The sequence below is a fragment of the Plecotus auritus genome (assembly GCF_963455305.1).
Source record: "Plecotus auritus genome assembly, chromosome: 6".
Taxonomy (NCBI): Eukaryota; Metazoa; Chordata; class Mammalia; order Chiroptera; family Vespertilionidae; genus Plecotus; species Plecotus auritus.
Window position 1 is genome coordinate 101,442,538 of NC_137773.1, and position 25,984 is coordinate 101,468,521.

Genomic DNA, 25,984 nt, shown 5'->3' on the forward strand with positions numbered 1-25,984 from the left:
TCCCCCGTGCATGAATTTCATGCACCGGACCTCTAGTTATATATATGGATCTCCATTAACCCAAAGCAACTATGTTCCTGCTATGGCCAAGCTCAAAATAGCACCTAGCACCTGAGTGTTGAACTAGGGACAGGAGGGTGTGGAGCGTCAGAACGTAGCCTCTGGGCAGCCTTTGTGAGAAAGAGCAGAAGGAAGTCGTTGGAAGGGCCGTGGGGAGAAAGGCACCAGCTCTGCTGGCCGATGCAGCCCCAGCCAGGCCACATGTGGGGAGAGGAGCACAGACTGACTTCAGCCCCCGCCTAAGGCACCAACCAGTTTGGTTCACCGAGGACACCAGACTTTGTGCACTAAAACCAGGAAATCTGGCAAAGCAGGCCTGTTGGTCACTGTAGGGTTCCCCAGCACCCCTCCTCTCCCACCCTCTTGCACAAACGCAGAAGGCTGACCAGATGGAATTATCAGGAATTCAGACTTGACAGCAATGGCAGACTCCTTTCCCAGGCTAACCGCACGCAGCCCATTCCGGGGTTTCCAGGGGACGGCACTAGTTCCAAAGCACAGAGTGTTTACCTTCCCCTTTGCCGTAAGAGGAGCTGGCCGTCCAGGACTTGGCCTCCACGTATCCCAGCTCCCGGCAGACGACGTGGGCAGAATGGATGGAGAAGTCATCATCGCACACAGTGCCCCACTGGCCCTGATAGTACACCTCTACCCGCCCCTCACTGTGCTTCCTCTTCTGCCCCGCCAGGCGCAGCTGGATCTTGGCAACATCGGAGGGCACCTGAGGCCGGTGGTACTCGGGAGCAGGCTGCTGGAAGTACTCCGGGTAGTGGGGCCAGCTCTCGTACTGCGCCAGGCTCAGCAAGGGGAGGAGGGACAGCACAGCCAGGCAGCTGCAGAGGCAGGGGCCTCCGGGCCTCGCCATGCCTACCCTCTGGCTCGACAGCCTCTCGGAGCGGGGAGGGCAGTGGGTGCTTCAGGTTACAGGCAGGAGCTGCCTAGAAGAGAGGAGAGATGCAGGTTACAGAAATCTCCAGAATCTCCAGGGACTTCCTACTCCTTTGCTTAGTAGCGAAAGCCCTTCACACTCGAGACTCCAACCTCCTCTCTTCTCCCACCTTTCATTCCAGCCAGAAAGGTCTGTGCACTCCCTCCCCCTCTGCCCACCCACCTTCCCCTATCTCTGAATTGCTTTTTCCCCACAAGGTTCCTGGCAGAAAATGAAGCACACAGAGACTTAATTTGAGGAGAGTGTTTTAAAAGACTATTTACAGAGCCAGGAGCAGAGATAACAGTAATACCGGGGCTGGCCATAGAGAGGCGCTGTTGGCACCCAGGCTGGAAGCGCAGGGAGAATGTGGTTACCAGAGCTGGCGAGAGTGGCTAAGCTAAGAGAGCCGCCTGTTTGGAGCTGTGGCCTTAGTGAAGGGTCTCAGAGCCAACTCACAGCAACAGAGGCAGAGGCAAGAAATACCTGGCCTCACTCTCCTCCTCTCTCCCTTCCTGGTGCCTCCCATTGGGCAAACTCAAGCCCATTGGTGGAGTCTGCATGGGTTGGCCTCCTGGGCACAGGGGATGGTGGGGGAGAGAGCAGGTGGGAAGGGCTAGCAGAGGGTCTCCAGCACTCTCTCTCTCCCCACCTCTTACACCTTCTCAATCTCCAGGGCCCAGCTCAAATCCCTCCTTGGGCAACATCCCGCTTCCAAGACAGGCTTATTATCTAGACATTCTTCTCACCCTTCCCAGACATCCCCAAGTAGGTCACAAACTTCTTAAGGGCAGGACTTCTCTGGCTCCTCCAGAGTGAATAGCATAGGTTCATGGACCTGTTTCTTGAATGAGAGGTTTATTTGTTCCAGGGCCCAAGCCGCTGGGGAAATGCTACACTGACTCTCAGGGACTCCCATGTAAGGTCCTCCCTCCCTCTGGACCTTAGCTGACCTGGATGGAAGTAGCCTCTTCCGGGTGCTGGGAACAACACCGGGAGGCCTGGAGTCTGTCTCTGCTTGCTCCTGGGCGGTTGTTCCCTCTGCGCACACATCTGACCCCCTGGGCTCTGCCTTCAGACACCAGCACACACCCACTGTGCCTCTGGTCGCAGCATGTCTTATACTCTGGGCCACGAGACCACCGAGGCCACGGAGTGGGAAGGTCAGTGGCAAAGCCCCTTGAACAGCTGGACACAGGGCTTGTCCTTGGCTGAACTGTGGCTTCTGCAAGCAGCAGCCTCAGAGCGCAGCCTTCATGCCCTGGTGACAGCTCATAGACTCTGTCCCCAAGGGGTGCAGGGGCTGAGAGCAGCCTGCTCTTTGCACAGAGGAGAGGCATAAAGTTCTTCATGGCCAACAGGAAAGAGGCTGAGTGGCCTGTCATCGGGGAAAGGAGGGCTGGACAGCAGACTGGGGAAGAGTGGATTCTGGAGCCAGATAATCTGAGTTTGAATCCTCATTCTCACCCTTATTAGCTCTAGGACCTTCACTTCTCTGTGCTTAGTTTCCTGTATGTGAAGTGGGGATGATAATTATATCTAGCTCATAGCATTGTTTTGAAGATTGAATGAATGACATCTAATAAACACTATAGGAGCATCTAACAAAAAATTTAAAATTTAGAATTCTCAATATCATGGTCCTCATACCCAGACAGAGCCTGCCTCCAAGAGCTCCAGAGTAAGGTCATATAACAAGATCATGTGCCTTGGCCCTTTCATAATTCAGAGAGAGGGAAAACTATCTTAAAGGGACTGCAGGTGTGTCTTGTGGAAAAGGAAATACACTTGGCATATGGGGCCCCCCAAAGCACAACCATGACCAGGAAGTGGAAACTAAAGGGTGACATAGTACACTTCATTTTAACCAGGGACAGAGGGTAGGCTAATCGTACTCCTCATGGCTCACCACCATCAACGAAGCACCAGGTAACTGCCCAGAGCTGCCCAGGAGGGATGATGTCACTTGGCAAGAGGCAGTTTCACAACTGTTGGGATGGCACATCAGGGTCCCTCCCCAAGGCGGGTGCTGGGGTAGAGATGACAGCGCTGAGGGGACAGTGAGGACCGAGGACTGTGGAAGGCTCAGTTTCACTGAACATCCAGCCATCCTTCTCCCATGACTCACAAACAAGGCCAGAGGGTTGTAGGTTCCTGTGATAGCCCCCTTAGACCAAGTTTAGCCCTGAAGGAAAGCATCCTCGCCGCCCCTGCCCTGGCCACACTTCGTGCCCATCAGAGCACGTTTGCATGCAGGAGCTCATCTACCCTCACTAAAGGCTGAGGCGCGAGTGCAGGAGGCAGAGATTATGATTCTTATTTTACAAAAGAGAAAATTCGGAAGCAGAGAAGGCTAAGGGCTTCACCAGAGTTGCACCATGACTGCAGGCAGAGCCAGAACTCGTCACTCCCAAGCTACCAAAACGTCAAAAATTCACCATCACATATAAAAAATGTCCAAACGACCCTGCTAGCGGTTCTCAACCTGTGGGGCAACCCACAGGTTGAGAACCGCTGCTGTAGAGCCTAAGACCATCGGAAAACACAGATATTTACATTACGATTCATAACAGTAGCAAAATTACAGTTATGAAGTAGCAACGAAAATAATTTTATGGTTGGGGGTCACCACAACATGAGGAACTGTATTAAAGGGTCGCGGCATTAGAAAGGTTGAGAACCACTGCCCTAGAGCAATGTGTCTCCTTTCCCATCCCTTCCTTTTCCTCCAAATAGCCTAGGTCATGAGCCCTCCCATTCTTCAAGGAAGCCTTCCCAGATTCTAATGAATGTCTTCTCTGGTTCCCTTAAAAATAGCATTTTGCTTTATACTGTTGTCATGCCAGGCTCTACCAAACCCACAGCCCCAACGGGCAAAAGCCATCACTGTGTCATTTACACACAGCACCTCATGTTTCTGGCTTCAGCAGACCAGCTTGAAATTAGATAGACCGGACAAGAACAACTGGAATGGGCAGATAAAGTTCTGAAGGCATAAATTTGAAGACACTGGAACCCTATAGAGGCAGCAAGAGTCAAGAATCCCAAGAGATAGGAAGTGCACTGAGGTGAGCCTCGCACCTATGTCTGCTTTTCCCCTCCAGGCATTAGCCAGTTCCCAAGGCATTGGCCAATAGGCTGAGAAGCTTGCTTTGGGCAGCCTCCCAGAACAAAAACAGGAGTTCAGAGCCTTCTAACAGGAGGTGGGGCTCTGTTAAGTAGGCCCAGGCTGGAGTGGAAGGGGCCCAAGTTAGAGCATAGAGCTGTGTTCTATTGTTAGAAAGCTCTGGCATCCACATACTTGGAATTCCCCAGGAGAGGAGAGAGAGCATGTAGGAAAGAACTGTTTGAAGAGATAACAGCCAAGAATTATTTAAAATTGATGACAGATTATCAGCCCAAGCAGTATAGTTTACATAGAAACCACGCCTGAGCACATCAAAACCCAGCTGCAGAAAATCCAAGGCAGAAAACCTTAAAAGCAGCCACAGTATAAAAGGAGCATTACCTTCAAAGGAGCAACAGAAGAACAACAGCTGAACTCTTAACGGAAGACAAGGAGGGGAGGAAGGCAATGGTATGACATTTTCAAAAGGATGAAAACAATAGCAGTCAACTTAGAATTCTGGAACTGCTGGAGAGAATGAAGGTAAAACAAGGACATTGCAGACAAACAAAAATGGGGAGAATTTGTTAGCGGAGGATCCATAAAATGTTAATAGCAAAAAAAGTTCTTCAGGCCAAAGGAAAACTGATCCGAGATGTTAGTATGGAGGAGCAGGAGGAATGAGGGTATAGGAGGGGCAGCTATGTAGGTAAATCTAAATGAGGATCGACCTTGTAAAAACAATAAAATGACTCGTGGGGTTTAAAATATGGGGTGGGCACAAGTAGGTGTACAGTTATAATATAAATAAGTAATACAATAATTAATAAATAATAATACAAGAATAAACTGTTTCGCATACCCACAACTGTAAAACTCATTTTGCCCAGCCCTGTCTATGCATCATTAAAAGCATAGCAACAACAGCGCAAAAGGTAGGAGGGGGTTAAATGAACCGCATTTCGAGGTCCTTGCATTGTCTGGAAGTAATAAAAGTACTATTTTCTATTAGACTTTGCAAAGTCTAATAGGTGCATGTTGTAGTCACCATAAGAGTAAAAGCGAAGTAGCATGAAAAAGGTACTAAGGGAGGGGGTGATGGAATTATAAAAAACCTAGAGGCCTGGTGCACAAAATCCATGTGTGTGTCGGGGGTCCTTCAGCCCGGCCTGCACCCTCTTGCAAACCGGGACCCCTCGGGGGATGTCTAACTGCCAGTTTAGGCCCGATCCCGCAATCCGGGACCACTGGCTCCTAACCGCTCATCTTCCTTCCTGCCTGCCTGATCACCCCTAACCACTATGCCTGCCTGCCTGATCACCCCTAACCACCTCTGCCTCGCCCCCCCTGCCACGGCTTCATCCAGAAGGACGTCCAGAATGACGTTCGGAAGGTCGTTCGGCTGTCTGGTCTAATTAGCGTATTACACTTTTATTATTATAGATACTGATTAATCCAAATTAAAGTAGAGGAAAAAGTAACACAAAATATTTGTCACAATAAAAAAATAGTAAGATGGTGGGTTTAAACCCAAATATATCAAGAGTGACATCAGATAATTTAACAAAACAATATCACTTTATATTTTTTTCAGAAGACACAGAGGTTTACAGTAAAAGGATGGAAAAAGATATTCAATGCACACAATAACTGGTACGAAGTCAGATAAAGTCACTTTCAGACAAGAAACATTACTGTAGACAAAAAGGGACAGATTATGATGATGCAAGAGCGAACCTGCCAAGAAGACATAGACTCAATATGAATAAAATAAATATTGACAGATTTAACAGGAAAAAATTGAGAAATCTGTCATCGTAGTGGGAGGTTCTACACACCTGTCAGTAACTGATGAAGCAGGCAAACAGATCCTTGCACTGAAGGTGTGAAGGACATGATTAACAAACATGACTAACTGACAAGGTTTTATCAACCGTATTCAACGACTATAGAAGGCAGATTTGCTTCAAATTCACATGCAAAGTTAACCCAAATGGACCCTAAGTTGGGTCATAAAGCAAGATTCACCACATTTAATGAAATCACACCGAATGTGTTGCCTGACTATAGTGGAATTAAGCTGTAAACCAATAATAAGAGAATAGCTAGAAAATCCACAAATATTTGCAAATGTGATAAAAGGGAAAATAAACTATTAGGGCATTCATCCACTTAGTAAACACCATTATTAGCCTCAGGAGGATAAGGAGGCATAGAGGGGGTCAGCGAGTTGCCTGAGGTTGCACCGATGGTAAGTGGCAAGCCAGGATGTGGACGAGGGCAGCAGGCTGACCTGGGCCGTGTCCTTCGCCACTGTGCTTACTGCCCCAGACAGCTTCCCCACACGCCAGCCCATGCCTACTACCTCCCACGGTCCCCCTCACACACAGAGCTACAGAGGCCTCCAGGCCACCTATTCTTATCTCAAAAAGAAATGGGGCGGGGGAGTGTTCCTTCATTTTTAAAAAAGAAATCTTAATCTCTGGATGTGCATATCTATAAACTGCTCCACCCATCATCTTGGAATCTCTAATCTGTGGGAATGGCCAGTGTTCAACTCCTAAATCTTTCTAGAAAAGTGCTCCTGAAATGTTTGCTTCTTTTGTAGGGCTTTCTCCAACTCCTTGCTCTGGGGAATTGTAAATGATTGCACCCAGCTGCTTCTCTCCTCTTTTAAAAATAACTTTTATGGGGTTTTGTTGTTGTTGCTTCTTATTGCCAAAGTTATACGAGCTGGTGATAAAAATGTGGGCAATGCCGTAAGTAAAAGAAAGAAAATCATTTGCAGCACCACTGTCAGAGGTAACTGTTAATAACACTGTGGCGCATACCTCTTATGGCCCTTTTCTGTACATAAATATTTGCTTTTCAAAATTGGAATCATCGAATATCACATGATCTCACTTATATGTGGAATCTAAGGAACAAAATAAATTGGTGAACAAGACAGGACCAGTGACATGGATGCGTGAAACAGACTAACAGATCTCAGAGGCAGGGTGGGAAGGAGGGCGGGAAGAGATTAACCAAAGAATTTATAAGCCCATGGACACAGACAATAGACAGGTGAAGGCCTGGGGTGGGGTAGGAGATGGGTGGAGGCAGGGCAGAGGGGGGGGAAAGAGGGGACATCTGTAAAACTTTCAACAATAAAATAAAATTTTAAAAAAACTGGAATCATCTACATAGTGCTTTGTAAACTGCTCTTCACATTTCACAGTATATTGCAAACATTATGCCTCATTGTCTCTTATTTTACGAAACTTTTATTACACAACCTTTTTTAAAAAATATTTTTATTGATTTCGAAGAGGAAGGGAGAGATATAGAAGCATCAATGATGAGAGAGAATCATTGATCAGCTGCCTCCTGCACGCCCCTACTGGGGATTAAGCCTGCTACCCAGGCATGCGCCCTTCAGTCTACAGGCCGATGCTCTATTCACTGAGCCAAACCAGCTAGGGCCTCAATATTCCATCTTATAATGTAGCAGTGGGAATTGTAACCCACCCCACCATTCATTTGACATTGTTCCTGTAGATGCTGACTCTGACTAATAGGTAGCTTGTAGCATCTATATATATAAAAGCTTAAGTGACCATTACGACCAGTAGATTGAACGACCAGTCGACTGGTCACTATGACACAGACACTCAACGCAGGAGCTGTCTCCTGGTGGTCAGTGCGCTCCCACAGCCAACCTCCCTCGGTCGGCCAACCTCCCACGGTCCCTTCCCCAGGCCGGCTGGCCCCGAAGGGCCCCGATCACCAGCCAGGCCAAGGGACCCCACCGTGCACGAATTCGTGCATGAGTCCTCTACTGTTTGTATAAGAATCCTAGGAACTAACTTCAGAAGATGAAGACTCCGACCTGCAGTTTATCCCAGTTCTGGGAAATCTGCTGACCTTCAAACATAGAACCAGGATGATGAAGGCCAGGATGATGCACAACAGACCTTCTCTTGACCGGTTTCCAGGTCCTTATGGGAATGACTGTCTGGACTGCACGTAGAGAACTTTTCAACCCCCTCCTTTGTTCTGACTTGCCTGCCCCTCCTTATAAAAACCTCTCCTGCACTGGGATGGGGAGATGGGCTTTGTGACAAGAGTCCTGTTCTGTGTAACGAGTTTGGTTTTTGTGGTGGCAGGGTTTTGGTTACAATAATCTTATCACTTTTTTTCTTAATTTTTAATTTATTGATTGACTTGAGAGAGAGAGAGAGAGAGAGAGAGAAACATCAAATTGTTATACCACTTATTCATGCATTCATTGGTTGATTTTTGTATGTGTCCGGACCAGTGATCGAACCCACAACCTTGGAGTATTGGGACGACACTCTAACCAACTGAGCTACCTGGCCAGGGCTATCATTATTATTATTTTTTTTACTGCTATAAAGATGGTTGAAATTAATATCTTTGTCTCTACACTGTCCATCATCTTGGAATAAATTCCTAATAATAACATTGCTGGGTCAAAGGGCTGGTAAAAAGTGAACACTTTTGTATATTAACTGCCCTTCAGAAAGACTGTGCCAATATTCATGTCAATGGCAGGATGTAGGTTTCCCATATCTTCAAACATTCCAGCTATGACCATGTTTTCAAACTTTCTCCCACCTGATAAGCAGAAAAAGGTATCTTATAACTAGCATTTCTTTTGTTGCTAGTGAGGTTGAGTCTCCTCGCTCCCCACCCCTGCCCCCCACCGCTTATTAGTCACTTATATTGCTTTTTTAGGAAATTACCTCTTCATGTTTTTTATCCCTTTTTCTATTAAATGTTCATCTTTCCCTTGCTCTAGCTGGTTTGGCTCAGTGGATAGAGGGTTGGCCTGTGGACTGAAGGGTCCCGGGTTTGATTCTGTCAGGGCACATGCCCAGGTTTCGGGATTAATGCCCAGTGGGGGGTGTGCAGGAGGTAGCCGATCAATGATTCTCTCTCATCATTGATGTTTCTATCTCTCTCTCTCCCTCTCCCTTCCTCTCTGAAATCAATAAAACTATATATATTTTAAAAAACTGAACATTTAAAAAACAAAACAAACAAAATGTTCATCTTTCTCTTAATGCTTTGTCAAAATTCATTTTCATGGGCATCCATGCAGCCCTCAGGAGCAAAAAAACCGTCAGGTAGAAGCCAACGTCCAAAGCAGAGCTTGGGTAGATGGAGTGCCGGGCCACCCCTTCAACGAGGCTTCATTCTACCATAACCCACTGCAGGCCCGAGGCCGTGCCCGCTCCCCTGGTGGGCGCCTGCCAACCGGGATAGGTCAGGCTGTTTCCTGGTGGCTGTTGCGGTTCTGAGCTTGAGCTCAGGTACAGCCCCTTCTCCGTCCCAGACCCTCGCTGCAGGGGGTGAGGTGGCCTGTAGGGAACCCAGTCAGGTTGGTCCCACCGCTGCAGCTTAGCCGGTTCACCTGGGCGTTGGCAGCATGGGCCGCCTGCCACCCAGAGGATGCATTTAGACCTGAGCCCTGGCTGGAGGTGCAGAGGAGGCAGGTGGTGCAAGGTCAGGTCCAACTGCAGAGGGTGGCACTGGGACAGACTCTGCAGTCCATAGGAGCTCAGGCCGGGTGGTCCTGTGGCCGGGGGCAGCCGCACACGTGAGCCTGCGGGGCGCAGGCATGGCCTACCAGGGTCCCGGGGCGGGAACTGCCCACAGGCTCTGCGCCTGGCTTTTCCCACCAGCTTGCAGCAGCTGTGCTGGAGCCGCGCCCAGGTGGGCGCCTGCCAACCAGGCTGGGTCAGGCTGTTTCCTGGTGGCTGAAGAAGTCCTCTCTCTGCTAAAGGTGCAGGGGTGCTATGGGCCCCGGCCTAGCACAGGTCAGGCGCTTGTTAAAAATGGGTTGGACAGACTGATGTTGCCAAAGGGGAGAGAGAAGGGGGGCAGGGTGAAAAAGGTGAAGGGATTAAGAAGTACAAATTAGTAGTTATGGTATAGTCGTGGGGATGTAAAGTACAGCATAGGGAATAGAGTCAATAATCCTATATAATAAAGAAGTAATATGCAAATTGACTGTCACGCCCTCACAAGATGGATGCCTACCACCAGGCCGGCAGGGGGGTTATTGAGGGACGACCAAACGACTGAACAAGCAGGCTGTGTGGGGCGAACAGGCTGGCAGGGTGGGGGGCCCGTGAGGGGTGACCAGGCCGGCAAGGGGGTCAGTTAGGGGCAACCAGGCAGGCAGGCAGGTGAGCGATTAGGAGCCAGCAGTCCAGGATTGTGACAGGGATGTCCGACTGCCGGTTTAGGCCTGATCCCTGGGATCGGGCCTAAACTGGTAGTTGGACATCCCCCGAGGGGTCCTGGATTGGAGAGGGTGCATGCCAGGCTGAGGGACCACCCCCTCTCTGTGCACAAATTTCATGCACCGAGCCTCTAGTATTGTAATAACTATGTATGGGGCCAGGTGGATACTTGAAATATCAGGGGGATCTCTTTGTAAAGCATATGATTTCCCAACCACTGTACACCTGAAACTAATACAAAATAATATTGAATGTAATTGAAAAATGAAATTAAAAATATTTTAAAAGCAGAATGCAAAGGTGTCGTACAAAAGTTTTCAATTTCAAATAAAAAAAAAACCCCACAGAATTACACTATGTCTTGAATCATAAACAAATATGGTAAATTCATTATCCTTTGACCCTTCGGAACATTTGATGACATTTGGATTGATGGAGGACACATTTCTCCTCCTCACACCTGCTCTTCCTCTCCGCTCAGAGAGTTGTATTTCTCTAAAGACATCAAAAAGCCTGGTGGAGCCCTTAGCCAGGTGGCTTAGCTGGTTGGAGTGTCGTTCCCTACACCAAAAAGTTGTGGGTTCGTTCCTAGTCAGGGCACATACCTAGGTTGTGTGTTTGATCCCCCCTTGGGGCACGTATGGGAGGCAACCAATTGGTGTTTCCCTCCTCTCTCTCTAAAATCAATAGAAAAATATCCTTGGGTAAGGATTAAAAAAAAAAAAAGCCTGGTGGAAACATCTATCTGATACACAGTTGGGAGAGTTTTTAAACAGGAAGATCTCTTCTCAACCTTCACCTTTGAAAATCTCCAAGGTCATTGGCAACCCAGGAAGAGCCTGCACCAGTGAGATTACACTACCACCCACCATGGAAATTCCAGGACCATCCTCTACCTGACCACAGCCAGCATCTCTGCAGCTCAGGTCTCACCAACCCTCTGCAGGCAGCAAGGACTGTCCACAGGAGGAAGCCCACCTTGGAAAGGATTCTGTGAAAACCTCGCCCACGTAAAGTCTAGGAACTATGGAGCAGATGGTTTTAATTACTCACACAGTGTAGCTCGCGAGAGGGTTCAAGGCAAGAGGCCCAAGGACCGCAGTCTTTGACTGACACAAATAAGAGCCAGCACGTGCCAGAGGAGTGTGGCCAGGGCTCAGCAGAAAGTGGTAAATGATCTTTCCCAGTATGTTTTCAGAGGACTCTTGACGGAGCAGTTGAAGACATTCTTACATTCAATTCAATCCATTGAGGATACAACGTTCACACGGTTCATACTAGTATAAACTTGCTGACAGAGACACTTGGACCTCAGGGGGTGTCTGGAACAGCGAGGGACAGAATTCCTCCATATCACTGGGACTCAAGGTCTCAAGCATTCCTGACAAATAGCAGCCAGAATCAGCTCCCTGCATGCAGCGACTCATCCAGCCAGCCTGCACATTCTTCTCCACAAAGAAGGGGCTGGACAGAGGGCCACCTCTCTGCTGTAAGTAAGCAACATGGACCAACGGCTTAGAGTCACACAGAAGTGGGTTCAAATCCCATTTCTTCTACTTATTAGCTCTGTGACCTCAGACACCTCATATTTTCAAAGTCTCAGTATTTTATAAAATGGGAATATGTACTTAAAAGCAAAATTTTTAAGGGAAAACAAGAAACACCTACTTTTCAGTACTGTTTTTTTTTTTTTTTTTTTTTTTTTTTAAATCGCCCTAGCCAATTTAGCTCAGTTGATAGAGCATTGGCCTGTGGACTGAAGGGTCCCAGGTTCGATTCTGATCAAGGGTGCATGCCAAGGATGTGGGCTCAATCCTCAGTAGGGGGCGTGCAGGAGGCAGCCAATCAATGATTCTCTCTCATCATTGATGTTTCTCTCTCTCCCTCTCCCTTCCTCTCTGAAATCAATCCTATCTAATAAAAGAGTAATATGCAAACTAACCATCACTCTGCTACACTAACAAGCCATGCCCATCAGCAAATCAGGAGCGAGTATACAAATTAGCCTAACCAAGATAGCTGCGAACAGGAAGCTTGGGTTACCCCCGTTGACGGAGGAAGCCAAGCTTTCTGCACACCCTGGCCAGCCCAGGCCTCCACTCAAGGCTACAAAGTTTCAATTATAGAAGATAAATAAATCCCAACAAAAATGGTTGCGGCCACGGAGTGAACAGAAGGCTTGGGTTTCCCTGCCGATAGAGGAAGCCAAGCTTTCCGCACACCCTGGCGGGCCCAGGCCTCCACTCAAGGCTACAAAGTTTCAATTACAGAAGATAAATAAATCCCAACAAAAACGGCGGCAGCCACAGAGCTGGAGAGAGTAGGAGGCTTGAGTTGCCCCAGGCAATGGAGGAAGCCAAGCTTTCCGCACACCCTGGCCAGCCAAGGCCTCCACTCATGGCTACAAAGTTTCAATCATAGAAGATAAATAAATCTCAACAAAAATGGCTGTGGCCACTGAGCGAGCAGGAGTCTTGGCTCCGCTCAAGGCTACAAAGTTTCAATTATAGAAGATAAATAAATCCCACATACCAGGGCCTCTGCTTGGGTTGCCGGGGGCGGGCGTGGTCAGCCTACAAACCACCATAGGCCCCTCGCCCAGGCCACTGCACACCCCAAGGGAACCACCACCCTGATCTGGGACACCCTTCAGGGCAAACCAGCTGGCCCCCACCCTTGCACCAGGCCTCTATCCTATCTAATAAAAGAGTAATATGCAAATTGACCATCACTCCAACACACAAGATGGCTGCCCCCATGTGGACACAAGATGGCCACCACAAGATGGCCAGCAGGGGAGGGCAGTTGGGAGGGACCAGGCCTTCAAGGGAGGGCAGTTGTGGGTGATCAGGCCAGCAGGGGAGGCAGTTGGGAGGGACCAGGCCTACAAGGGAGGGCAGTTGGGGGCAATCAAGCCTGCAGGGGAAAGCAGTTAGGGGTGACCAGGCTGGCAGAGGAGGGAAGTTGGGGGCGACCGGGCCTGCAGGGAAGGGCAATTGGGGGGGACCCAGGCCTGCAGGGGAGAGCAGTTGGGGGGTGACCAGGCCTGCAGGGGAGGGTAGTTAGGGCAAACAGGCTGGCTGGGGAGCAGTTAGGCATCAATCAGGCTGGCAGGGGAGTGGTTAGGGGGTGATCAGGCTGGCAGGCAGAAGCAGTTAGGGGCAATCAGGAAGGCAGGTAGGTGAGCAGTTGGGAGCCAGCAGTCCTGGATTGTGAGAGCAATGTCCGACTGCCAGTTTAGGCCTGATCCCGGTAGGGCAGTTGGACATCCTTCAAGGGGTCCCAGATTGGAGAGGGTGCAGGTTGGGCTGAGGGACACACACCCCCATGCACGAATTTCGTGCACTGGGCCTCTAGTGTGTGTGTGTGTGTGTGTGTGTGTGTGTGTGTGTGTGTGTGTGTATATATATATAATCAAAGATTATATTTCTTAAATTCCTGACCCATAGTAGGTGGTCAAAAAATATCAGATAAGGCCTAGCCAATTTGGCTCAGTGGTTAGGGCATCCACCCAAGAACTGAAGGGTCACAGGTTCAATTCTGGTCAAGGGCACATACCTCCTCGGCTGCAGGCTTGATCCCTGGCCCCAGTTGGGTTGTATGCAGGAGGCAACCAATCGATGTGTCTGTCTCATATCAATGTTTCTCTCTCCCTGTCTCTCCCCTTCCCTTCCACTCTCTCTAAATGGAAAAAATATATCCTCAGGTGAGGATTAACAAATATATATGACATTTTGCTTCAAACATTTTGGTTCAAACAGGCACTGCTTGCTAGAATTGGGTCAGGCTGTCCAAGTGCCAACTACAAGATGCTAAGCTGCATTACGCAATTGGTCATGTTTAATTTTTTCTTCTGATTTCCCCAAGTGATATTTGGGGAACTGGGAACTCCCAAGAATGAGCTTAGGTAGTTCCCTCCTGGATCCATCTCTTGCAACAATGTATTTGAAAACTAGAAATAAATATTTGCCCTAAAGAATACACAATATTGGAGAAAGCTTAATTACTTAAATAAAAAGGTGTCTTCACTTGTGCTATATAAACGAGGAAGGTGCTGAGTTCAATGGGAGGGTGGGCTCCAGGGAGTGTGCAGTGTCTGCAAATAAGACTTTCAAGCAGGACGTAAGCCAACCTGTGTTTCCTGGTCTTGTGAGGAGTTGAGGCTGAGGGTATGGCCAGAGGGGGAGAAAGAGGTTCTCGACCTGGATCTTGCTCAAGTTTCTTAGTTGATCCTGAACAGTGTTACTTCAATTGCTTGATAAACATCATTTATTGGAAGACATCTTTAGTTTTAAAGCATATGTCACCCAAGGAACTTTCTAGTACATTATAGAAACAATGATTTCTATGATTCCGAGAGTGGCATTGTACTGATAATGAATGAATATTTGAAAATCCTTTACTTAACTTTGACCCAACAAGGTTCCAAAAGGAAAAAGAGAAAACGTAAAATGGGAATTTCCAGGGTCCTTTTCTTAGGTTGCTAGTTTGACAGCTGAATCATTCCACCTCGGAAAGAATGTGAAAAGCCTGCTCCCCCAAACATCTCTGAGCCTCAAGATATCCTTGGGGCTACTCCAATGTTTTTCTTCCCCGCTCCTCCAAAGCAATCCCATTTGAATCACTTCATCATCTACGTGAAGAAGGTATTCTGTGCTGTAGAACTTGCCTGCCTAGCAATATTTTCTGAAAGTCAAGTGGCTATTGACTTCAGCAGCACATTCTTAAACAATATCACAGACTGTGGCCTCTTACCACTGACATCTTACTTTGTGGCCCAATCAAAGAATGCCCAATGTGACCAACAGAGTCCTAGTTAACAACACATATAAGGGGGGGAAACACGTAAAATTTGTACGCTGCTGTGCATAGTGCATTTCATACATTAAGCAAAAAGCACTGTTCTTACAGAAGCTGATTCTTAAACTGCCCCCCATCCCTACACCCACGAACATGACTATCTACGGCATAGGACCCTCCTAAAGCAGGCCTCACTCTGGTTCCAGCTTTGCATGACAGCTCTGCTGCTTCTGAGGCCCCTGGTGGGGGAAATGATTCATTCCTCCCATCACTTGCTCCACACCATGTGCTCTGGAGCTCCCAGTAACTGGCTTGCCTAACCCAAATGGGATGCATCACATAAACAACCATGCCACGCCCCAGCTAGGAGCAGTGGCCACGTATTCAACAGTGAAGTGTGGGGCTCAGCTGAATTCTTTCACCCAGTTGGAACAGTCAATTCAACGTCTCTGCCAGATGTAGGCATTCAGATCTGGGGTCAGGGGGTGTGGTGGGAGTTGTCTCCTCCATTCCCCGCAGGCCACCGGGGACCCTTGCTCGACCAGCAGTAGCGATGAATGGTTCTCATTCAGGGCCCAGAGTGCACCGCAGAGGGGCTACCCCAGCTGTGGTCTGAGTGCTGCTCTGACCCCACATGGAACACATTCCTTTGTGGAGGAGGGCTGTTTGGGGTGAATGGGGTGTGCTCAGAGGATGAAGGAAGTGAGTGGCAGACAACGGGGCCCTTCTGAACCACATCAGACAAGATCACTGACTTTGACATCATGCTTGGCCAGGGCTGGTCCATGGGGCCTCTGGCCAAAGATTTCACCTCAGTCCCATCTCTTTCTGGCCACAGAGCATGAATGTTCAGGACACAATTTAATGGTGAGAAGGTAGGCATGCAACACTGAATTTTTTTCAGCCTCCAGAAAGATGCCTTTGTGAGGAATAATTTGTTATGACCAATGGGGGTTCCCCACAATCCACCTCTAGCTCTGGGTGGAAGCTCATTTTGACCAGGCTGTTTCCTGGCGAGGCTGAGGATACAATTTTAAACACTTTGAAATGTGCCTGCTGGAGACACTCAAATTGGATCAGGAAGAGAGCCAAATATACTCTATCTGTAAGAGACAAATCTTATCTCTACAGCACACAGCCCATAAAGAAGGGGTAGGGAAAACCCAAAATCAGTGCTGCTGCTTAAAGGCAATACTACTATATGCCCTGGCCAGGTAGCTCCATTGGTCAGAGCATCATTTCTATATGCCAAGGTTGTGGGTTTGATCCCTGGTCAAGGGCACATACAAGAATCAACCAATGGCCCTAACCGGTTTGGCTCAGTGGATAGAGTGTCGGCCTGTGGACTGAAGGGTCCCAGGTTTGATTCCAGTCAAGAGCATGTACCTTGGTTGCAGGCACATCCCCAGTATGGGGTGTGTAGGAGGCATCTGATCGATGTTTCTAACTCTCTATCCCTCTCCCTTACTCTCTGTATAAAATCAATAAAATATATTTTTAATAAAAAAAAGAATCAACCAATGAATGCATATGTGAGTATAATAACAAATCAATGTTCCTCTCTCTCTCTCTCAAATCAATAATATAAAATAAATTTTAAAAGAGTTTTATGGTTTAAAACTGAGCATCTCAGTCCATATTCCTATGCGTGAAGCCTTAGTGTCACTACCAAAGTTGAAATCCCTACAACTGTGTCTCCTACAGTGATTTAATGCTAAAGACTATTGTTTCCTGAGGCAGAAGAGGAAAGAAAGGAGGGTTCAGCAATGGCTCTTTCTCAGCACCTGTACAACTCACATGACCTTGGGGTTGAGCCTCACAGTCAGCTAGCCTAAGGTGAGATCCAACCCATGAAGGGGGAAACAATCAAGAGCCAATTACAACAGGAAAGCCCAAATAACCCACACAAGGGACATTCCTAGAACAACCAGATCAGGAGATCAAAGAGACTGCACCACTGGGTCCCTCAGGACACTTACTTACATAAGGCCACCCCATGAAGACTGGGAGGCATAGCAGTTCTATCTAATATATAGAAACAAACACAAAGAGACAGTTAAAATGGGGAGACAACGAGCCAGGCCTCCAAATGAAAGACAAGGAGGAATCTCCAGGAAAAAGAGGAAAATGAAGTGGAGGCAAGCAATTTATGAGATATAGAATTCAAAGTAATGATTATAAGGATGCTCAAGGAATTTAGTAAGAACAACAAGGAACTTAGTGGGAACTACATCAGCATGAGAAAGGACATAGACACTGTGAATAAGAACTAGTTAGAAATTAAGAATACCATCTGACATCAAGAACACACTGCAAGGAATTAAAAGCGGGTTGAGTGAAGTAGAGGATAGAATCTGTGATTTGGAAGATAAGGTAGGAAAAAATACCCAATCAGAGCAACCAAAGAAAACAGATATTTTTAAAAAGAGGATAGTTTAAGGGAACGTTGGGGCAACATGAAATGTAACAATATTATAGGGGTCCCAGAAGGAGAAGAAAGTGAGCAAGGGATAGAAAACCTGTTTGAAGAGATAATGACAGAAAACTTCCCTAACCTGTGAAGGAAAAAGTCACACAAGTCCAGAAAGCACAGAGAGTACAATCAAGACGTACAAAAGAACCCACTAGACACATTATAAGGCAAATGTTAAAGACAAAGACAGAATTAAAGGCAGCAAGAGAGGAACAGTTAGGTACCTACAAGATAATTCCCATAAGGCTGTCAGCTGATTTCTCAACAGAAACCCTTCAGGCCTGAAGGGATTGGCATGAAGTATTCAATGTAATGAAAAGCAAGGACCTGAATTCAAGACTATTCTATCCAGAAAGGCTAACCTTTAAAATTGAAGGCAAAATAAAGAGCTTCCCAGACCAAAAAAAAAAAAGGCTAAAGGAGTTCATTACCACCAAACTAGAATTACAAGAAATGTTACAGGGACTGCTTTAAGAAGAAGAAGAAGAAATAAAGAGAGATAGGAACATAGGTATAAATAAAAAATTGCAACAAATAAGTACCTATTAATAATAACCTTAAATGTAAACAGATTAAATGCTCCAATCAAAAGACATAGGGTAGTTGAATGGATAAGAAAACATGACCCATATATATTCTATCTACAAGACACCCACCTCAGAACAAAAACTTGAATACTGAAAGTGAAGGGATGAAAAAAAATATGCCATGCAAATGAAAATTTAAAAAAGCTGGGGTAGCAATATTCATATCTGACACAATAAACTTTAAAACAAAGGCCATAACAAGAGAAAATGAAGGCCACTTCATAATACTAAAAGGATCAATACAACAAGAAGATATAACTCTGATAAACATATATGCACCCAATGAAGGAGCATCCAGATATATAAAAAAAACTTGGGGGGAATTTTAAGAAAGAGATTGACAGCAATACAATTATAGTAGGGGACTTTAACACCCCACTGACATCACTGAATAGATCTTCCAGACAAAATATCAATAAGGAAACAGCAACCTAAATGAAACACTAGATCAGATAGATTTAATTGATATTTACAGAACATTTCAACCCAAAGCAGAAGAATATACATTCTTCTCAAGTGCTCATGGGACATTCTCAAAGATGAACCCCATTTTAGGACACAAAATATGTCTTAACAAATTTAAGAATATTCAAATCATACTAAACATCTTCTCAGATCACAATGGTACAAAACTATATATCAACTACAATGAAAACACTCAAAAGTACTCAGATTCATGGAGGCTAAATAGCATGTTATCCTATCTAATAAAGAGGGGATATGCTATTTGACACTCACGCCATCACAAAGATGGAAGCACCCACAGCCAATAAGGAGGGAACATGCTAATTGACTGCCATGCCCTCAAAGATGGTGGAGCCCACAGCCACAAGATGGCGGTGCCCAGTCCCCTCAGCCCTGCCAGGGCAGCAGGCAGACCCGGCCACTCTGCACGCCTGCCTCCTGAGTCCCCCAGTCTGCTCAGCCCCCCAGCTGCCAAGGGCCAGCCTGAGGCACAGGCAAGCCTCAGATGGCAGCTGCCCAGCCACCTAGGGCTGGCCCAAGGCACAGGCAAACCTTGGATGGCAGCTGCCCAGCTGCCCAGTGCCGCCCGAGGCTCAGGTAACCAGGGCCGGCTGAGGCTTGTGCTGCCGGTAGTGGCAACAGCAGAGGTGTGATGGGGCGTCACCTTCCCCTGATCGCCGGGTAACCTCCTGCCCCTGACGGCTCCTGGACTGTGAGAGGGGGCAGGCCGGGCTGAGGGACCCCCCTCCAGTGCCTCTAGTTAAACAATAAATGGGTTACTCAGGAGATCAAGGAAGAAATAAAAAAGTACCTGGAGCCTGGCTGGCATGGCTCAGTGGTTGAGCATTGACCTATGAATGAGGAGATTACAGTTCAATTCCCAGTCAGGGCAGATGCCCAGGTTGCAGGCTTGATCCCCAGTGGGGGGTATGCAGGAAGCAACCAATTAATGATTCTCTCTCATCATTGATGTTTCTGTCTTTCTCTCCTTCTCCCTTCTTCTCTAAAATCAATAAAATTATTACGTGGAAATCCCTGACTCATGTTGCTCAGTGGTTAGAGTGTTGGCACCAAAGCATTGCAGGTTCGATCCCTGGCTTCAGTCTGGGCACATGTGGAGGCAATCAATTGATGTAACACATTGATGTTTCTCTCACTTTCTCTCTGTCCTTCTCCCTCCCTTCATCTCTCTCTCTCTAAAAAAAAAAATCAATGGAAAATATCCTCAGGTGAGGAATAACAAATAAAACGAACACATAACAACCCAAAATTGATGGGACACAGCAAAAGCAGTCCTGAGAAGGAGGTTCATAGCATTACAGGCCTACCTCACAAAGTAATAAAAATCTCAAATAAACAATCTAACCCTACACCTAAAAGAACTAGAAAAAGAACAACAAGAAAAGCTCGGAGTAAGCAGAAGGAAGGAAATAACAGATATCAGAGTGGAAATAAATGACATAGAGTCTAAAAACAATATACAAAAGGTCAATGAAACCAAGATTTGGTTCTTTGAAAAGATAAACAAGATTGAAGAACCACTAGCCAGACTCACTAAGAAACAGACAGAGGACCCAAATAACTAAAATCAGAAATGAAAGAGCTGAAGTAACAACTGACATTACAGAAATACACATGATTGTAAGAAAATACTATGAACAACTATATATCAACAAATTGGACAACCTGGGCAAAATAGACAAATTCCTAGAAACATATAATCTTCCAAAACAGAATCAGGAAGAATCAGAAAACCTGAATACATTAATAACAACTAATGGAATTGAAGTAGTAATAATAATAAAAAATAAAAAAATAAAAAAAACTCCCAGCAAACAAAACCAGATAAAGAAACTACAAAGAAAGAAAATTATAGGCTAATATCCCTGATGAACATAGGTGCTAAAATCCTCAACAAAATATTAGCAAATAGGATGCAGCAATATACTCAAAAGATCATACACCTTACCCAAGTGGAATTTATTCCCAGAATGCAAGGTTGGTACAATATATGCAAATCAATAAATGTGATACATCACATAAACAAAATGAAAGATAAAAATTACGTGATGCCCTAGCTGGTTTGGCTTAGTGCATAGAGCATCAGCCTGTGGACCAAAGGGTCCCGGGTTCAATTCAGGTCAAGGGCACATACTTTGGTTGCAGGCTACTTCCTGGCCCAGGCCCTGGTCAAGGCACATGTGGTAGGCAACCAATCAATGTGTTTCTCTCACACTGATGTTTCTCTCTGTCTTTCCCTCTCTCTTCCATTGTGTAAAAATCAGTGGAAAAATATCCTCCAGTGAGGATTAACAAAAAAATAAAATAAAATAAAAATTATATGATCCTATCAATAGATGCAAAAAAAGCATTCCATAAAATCCAGCACCCATTTATGTTTTTTAAAAAAACTATCAGCAAAGTGGGAATAGAGGGAATATACCTCAACATAATAAAGGCTATATATGACAACCTACAGCCAATATCATTCTCAATGGGCAAAAACTAAAAGCGTTTCCCTTAAAATCAGGAACAAGACAGAAATGTCCGTTTTTCCAACTCTTATTCAATATAGTATTGAAAGTCCTAGCTATAACGATCAGATAAGAAGAAAAAAAAGGCATCCAAATTGGAAAGGAAGAAGTAAAATTGTCATTATTTGCAGATGACATGATATTGTACATAGAAAACCCTTAACACTCCAACAAAAAGCTACTAGATCTAATAAATGAATTTGGCAAAGTAGCAGGATACAAAATTAATATCCAGAAATCAGTGGCATTCTCATACACCAATAATAAACTCTTGGAAAGAGAAACTAAGAAAACAATTCCATTTACTATTGCAACAAAAAAATAAGGTACCTATGAATAAACTTAACCAAGGAGGTAAAAGACCTATACTCAGAAAACTATAGGACATTAAAGAAAGAAATAGAAGAAGCATACACCATGTTTATGGAAGAATTAATATCATTAAAATGTCCATACTACACAAAGCAATCTATAGACTCAATGCAATTAAATGCCAATGGCATATTTTCACAGATCTAGGGCAAATATTCCAAAAATGTATATGGAAAAGACCCCAAATTGCCTCAAGCAATCTTAAGAAAGAAGAACAAAGTTGGAGGGATCACAATGGCAGAAATCAAACTATACTACAAAGTCACTGTAATAAAAACAGACTGGTACTGGCACAGAACAGGCATATAGATCAGTGGAACAAAACAAAGAGCCCAGCCCTACCTGGTTTTGCTCAGTGAATAGAGTGTCGGCCTGTAGGTTGAAGGGTCCCGGGTTCTATTCTGGTCAAGGGCACGGACCTAGGTTGCAGGCTCGATCCCTGGCCCTAGTTGGGGCATATGTGGGAGACAACCAATGATGTGTCTCTCTCACATTAATGTTTCTCTCCATCTGTCTCTTGCCCTCCCTTCCATTCTCTTTAAAAACCAATGGAAAGTATCCTTAGGTGAGGATTAACCAAAAACAAACAAACAAACAAACAAAACCACAGAGAGCCCAGCCCTGCTGGTGTGGCTCAGTGATTGAGCGCTGACCTGTGAACCAAGCGGTCATGGTTCAATTCCTGGTCAGGGCACATGGCCAGGTTTCAGGCTCAATCCCCAGTAGGGGGCATGCAGGAGGCAACCAATCAATGATTCTCTCTTATCATTGATGTTTCTATCCTTCTCCCTTTCCCTTCCTCTCTGAAATCAATAAAAATATATTAAAAGCAAAACAAAACAAACAAACAAACGAAAACCCAGAGAGGCCAGAAATCAACGCATGCCTTTATGGTCAATTAATATTTGACAAAGGAGGCAAAAGCATACAATGGAGTAAAAACAGTCTCTTCAATTAATGATGTTGGGGAAATTGGACAGGTACATGAAAAAAAAACTAAACCACCAACTTACACCATACACAAGAATAAACTCAAAATAGATAAAAGACTTAAGCATAAGTTGTGAAACCATAAAAGTCCAGAAGAAAACATAGGCAGTGAAATTTCAGACATCTCTCGTAGCGATATTTTGCCAATATGTCTCTAAGGGCAAGGGGAACACAGGAAAAAATAAACAAATGAGACTACATCAAACTAAAAAGCTTCTGCACAGCAAAAGAAACCACCAACAAAATGAAAAGGGAGCCCCCTGTATGGGAGAACGTATTTGCCAAAGATTCATCTGATAAGGGATAAATCTCCAAAATACATAAAGAATGTATACAACTCAACACCAGGAAGACAAACAACCCAGTTTTTCTTAAGAGATGGCCCCTCAAAAGTGGCCAAGGTGGCATCTTGTGAGCTCAGTTCCTAAGTGATGGTTTCCCCAAGCCCTTCCTGTTTAGCTTCCTCGTGCCTCAGGGAACATTAATCATAGCAGGGCTCACTTTGGCTTTGAACACCTTCTGTGCTCCTGGAGCTTCCAGGCCAGGCTCTCATCCAAGCGATGCAACATGTGCCAACAGTCACTTCCTCAGGCATGAGCCCCTCAGATGAGATCGAGACCCGGGGACCCAGAGAGGAGGAAGCAGTTGGTGCAGAGACCACAACCATCTTTGGCTTGTCTGGAAATGTCTGGCTACAGGGGTCGGGGGTAGGAGTTTGTTAAGAGCCTGCGATTGGGCTTCTGTTTTCCATAGAAACACTGTCTCCCTTCCAGAAGCCCAGTGAGCAATAGCAGGCACCAACTGCCACATCACCAAAGCTGGCCAGGCTCGGCTGCACAATGCCAGCGGTACCGTGTCACTGGCTCTCATTCCTGGAGGTAATGGCATCCAGGGAGTAGTGGCATATACCCAGAGACCTTTAAGTTCTTGCTCTTCCTGAGGAAAGCAGGCTTTCTCAGCTACCTTTGGACCTGCTCAACATTATACATGCTGATCACCAGTCTTTTCTGGGCCTCCTTCTAAGAATGATTCTAATATTCTTATTGGAATGGTATGGCATGGCTCCCACTATTTTTCACATGACACGCACCAGCTTTAACCACGAATCCTTAGCTCTAGCCACTGTGACCTGAGTGTGTATGTTCCCAGAGACACCTGCCTCCACAGTACCCTGCCTTTAGACTTGCTGTTCCCTGTTTTAGGACACCACATATCCACCATCTGAACACCTACTGTTCACATTGCCCTAGCTGGTTTGGCTCAGTGGATAGAGCATCTGCCTGCGAACTGAAAGGTCTCAGGTTTGATTCCATTCAAGGGCACATGCCTGGGTTCTGGGCTCAATCCCCAGCGGGGGACTTGCAGGAGGCAGCCAATCCATGATTCTCTCTCATCATGGATGTTTCTATCTCTCTCTTTCTCTTTCTTCCTCTCTGAAATCAATAAAAATATATTTTTTTTAAAAAGAATCTGCTCACTTGAATAGAGTTACCAGAGGACCCAGCAAACCCAGCAATTCCTCTTCAGAGTATCTATCTGAAAAACTTGAAAACATTTATTCGCAAAGATATAAGCACCCCTATGTTCATTGCAGCACTATTCATGGTGGCCAGGACATGAAAACAACCAAAGTGTCCTTTGATAGATGACTGGGTAAAGATGATGAGGTTCACATATACTATGGAATATTACTCAGCTATAAGAAAAGATGGAATACTGCCATTTGTGACATGGGTGAACCTTGAGAATATTATGCTAAGCAAGATAATTCAGTCAGAAAAAGCTCAGAACCATATGATTTTATGCATACCTACACTAATAAAAGAGAAACATGCAAATTAACCATCACTCTGCTACACCCACAAGCCACACCCACCAGCCAATCAGGAGCAAATATGCAAATTAACCCAACCAAGATGGCAGCTGGCCATGGAGCTGAAGCAAGCAGGAGGTTTGGGTTGCCCCAGTGATGGAGGAAGCTTAGCTTCCAGGCCCTGGCAGGCCCTGGCCTCCACTCAAGGCTACAAAGTTTCAATGATAGAAGATAAATAAATCCCAACAAAAATGGCGGCAGCCACGGAGCTGGAGCAAGCAGGAGGCTTGGGTTGCCCCGGCAATGGAGGAAGCCAAGCTTCCCGCCTGCCCTGGGCGGCTCTGGCCTCCGCTCAAGGCTACAAAGTTTCAATTATAGAAGATAAATAAATCCCAGATACTTGCTTCCAGCCAGCCCTGGCCTCTGCTCAAGGAGGCGCTGAAAAAAGAAAAAGAAAAAAAGAAGGGGCTGGGACCTTGGGTTGCCGGGGGGTGATCAGGCCAGGATGGGACGGCAGAGGCTGTTGGGGGTAAGCATACCAGCAGGGGGACCAGTTGGGGGGTAAGCAGGCCTTCAGTGGGGGTCAGTTGAAGGTGATCAGGACAGTGGAGTGGGGAAGTTTGGAGTGAGCAGGCCAGCAGGGGGGCAGTTGGGGGTGAGCAGGCCAGTGGGGAGGGAAGGAAGGTGGGAGTGAGCAGGCCAGCAGGGGGGGCAGTTGGGGGTGAGCAGGCTGGCACAGGGGGCAGTTGGGGTGATCAGGCTGGCAGGCAGATTGAGTGGCTGGAGCCAGCAGTCCCGGATTGTGAGAGGGATGTCTGACTGCCAGTTTAGGCCCGATCCCTGTAAACTGGCAGTAGGACATCCTTCGAGGGGTCCCAGATTGGAGAGGGTGCAGGCCGGGCTGAGGAACAACCCTCCCCCCACCCCCATGCATGAATTTCATGCACTGGGCCACTAGTGTGGGATATAAAACTGAAACTCATAGACACAGACAACAGTATGGTGGTTGCCAAAGGGAAGGGGGAGGGGGATAGTGGGGGAAAAGGGAGCCAAATATATGGTGATGGAAGATTATTTGACTTTGGGTGGTGGGCACACAATGCAATATGCAGATCATGTATTATAGAAATCTAGACTTGAAACATATAATACTCTTTTCCAAAAATATGTTTTTATTGATTTTAGGGAGAGAGGGAGAGAGAGAGAGAGAGAGAGAGAGAGAAAGAGATGGATGGGTTGCCTCCCATATGCACTCTGACTGGGGATCAAACCCCCAACGCAGGCATATGCCTTAACTGGGAATTGAACTGGCGACCTTTACATGCACAGGACAATGCTCAACCAACTGTGCCACACAGGCCAGGGCAAAGCCTACATAATCGAATTAACCAAAGTCACCCCAATAAATTTAATTTTAAAATTAAATTAAATTAAATTAAAAGAAAGAATCTACTCACACGAGTAAATAACAAATCCTAAGGAATCTACTAAAAGACTATAAGAACTGATAAAAGAGTTCAGCAAGGTTATATAAGATCAATATATAAAAATTAACTATTTCTATACATTTTCAAAACACAATTCCAAAAGGAAATTAAGAAA

The 25,984-nt window shown here is 46.0% G+C and overlaps 1 protein-coding gene across 2 annotated transcripts in view; it reads right to left on the bottom strand.

Moving 5' to 3' along the window:
- The window catches only part of LOXL2 (lysyl oxidase like 2), a 101,751-nt gene that overhangs the window by 65,064 nt on the left and 10,703 nt on the right, over positions 1-25,984 (bottom strand). For both annotated transcript variants that reach the window (XM_080673937.1, XM_080673936.1), the window contains exon 2: positions 571-998. In XM_080673937.1, coding sequence (XP_080530063.1) covers positions 571-925 — 355 coding nt within the window. In that variant the 5' untranslated portion in view covers positions 926-998. The remainder of the gene's footprint in view (positions 1-570; positions 999-25,984) is intronic.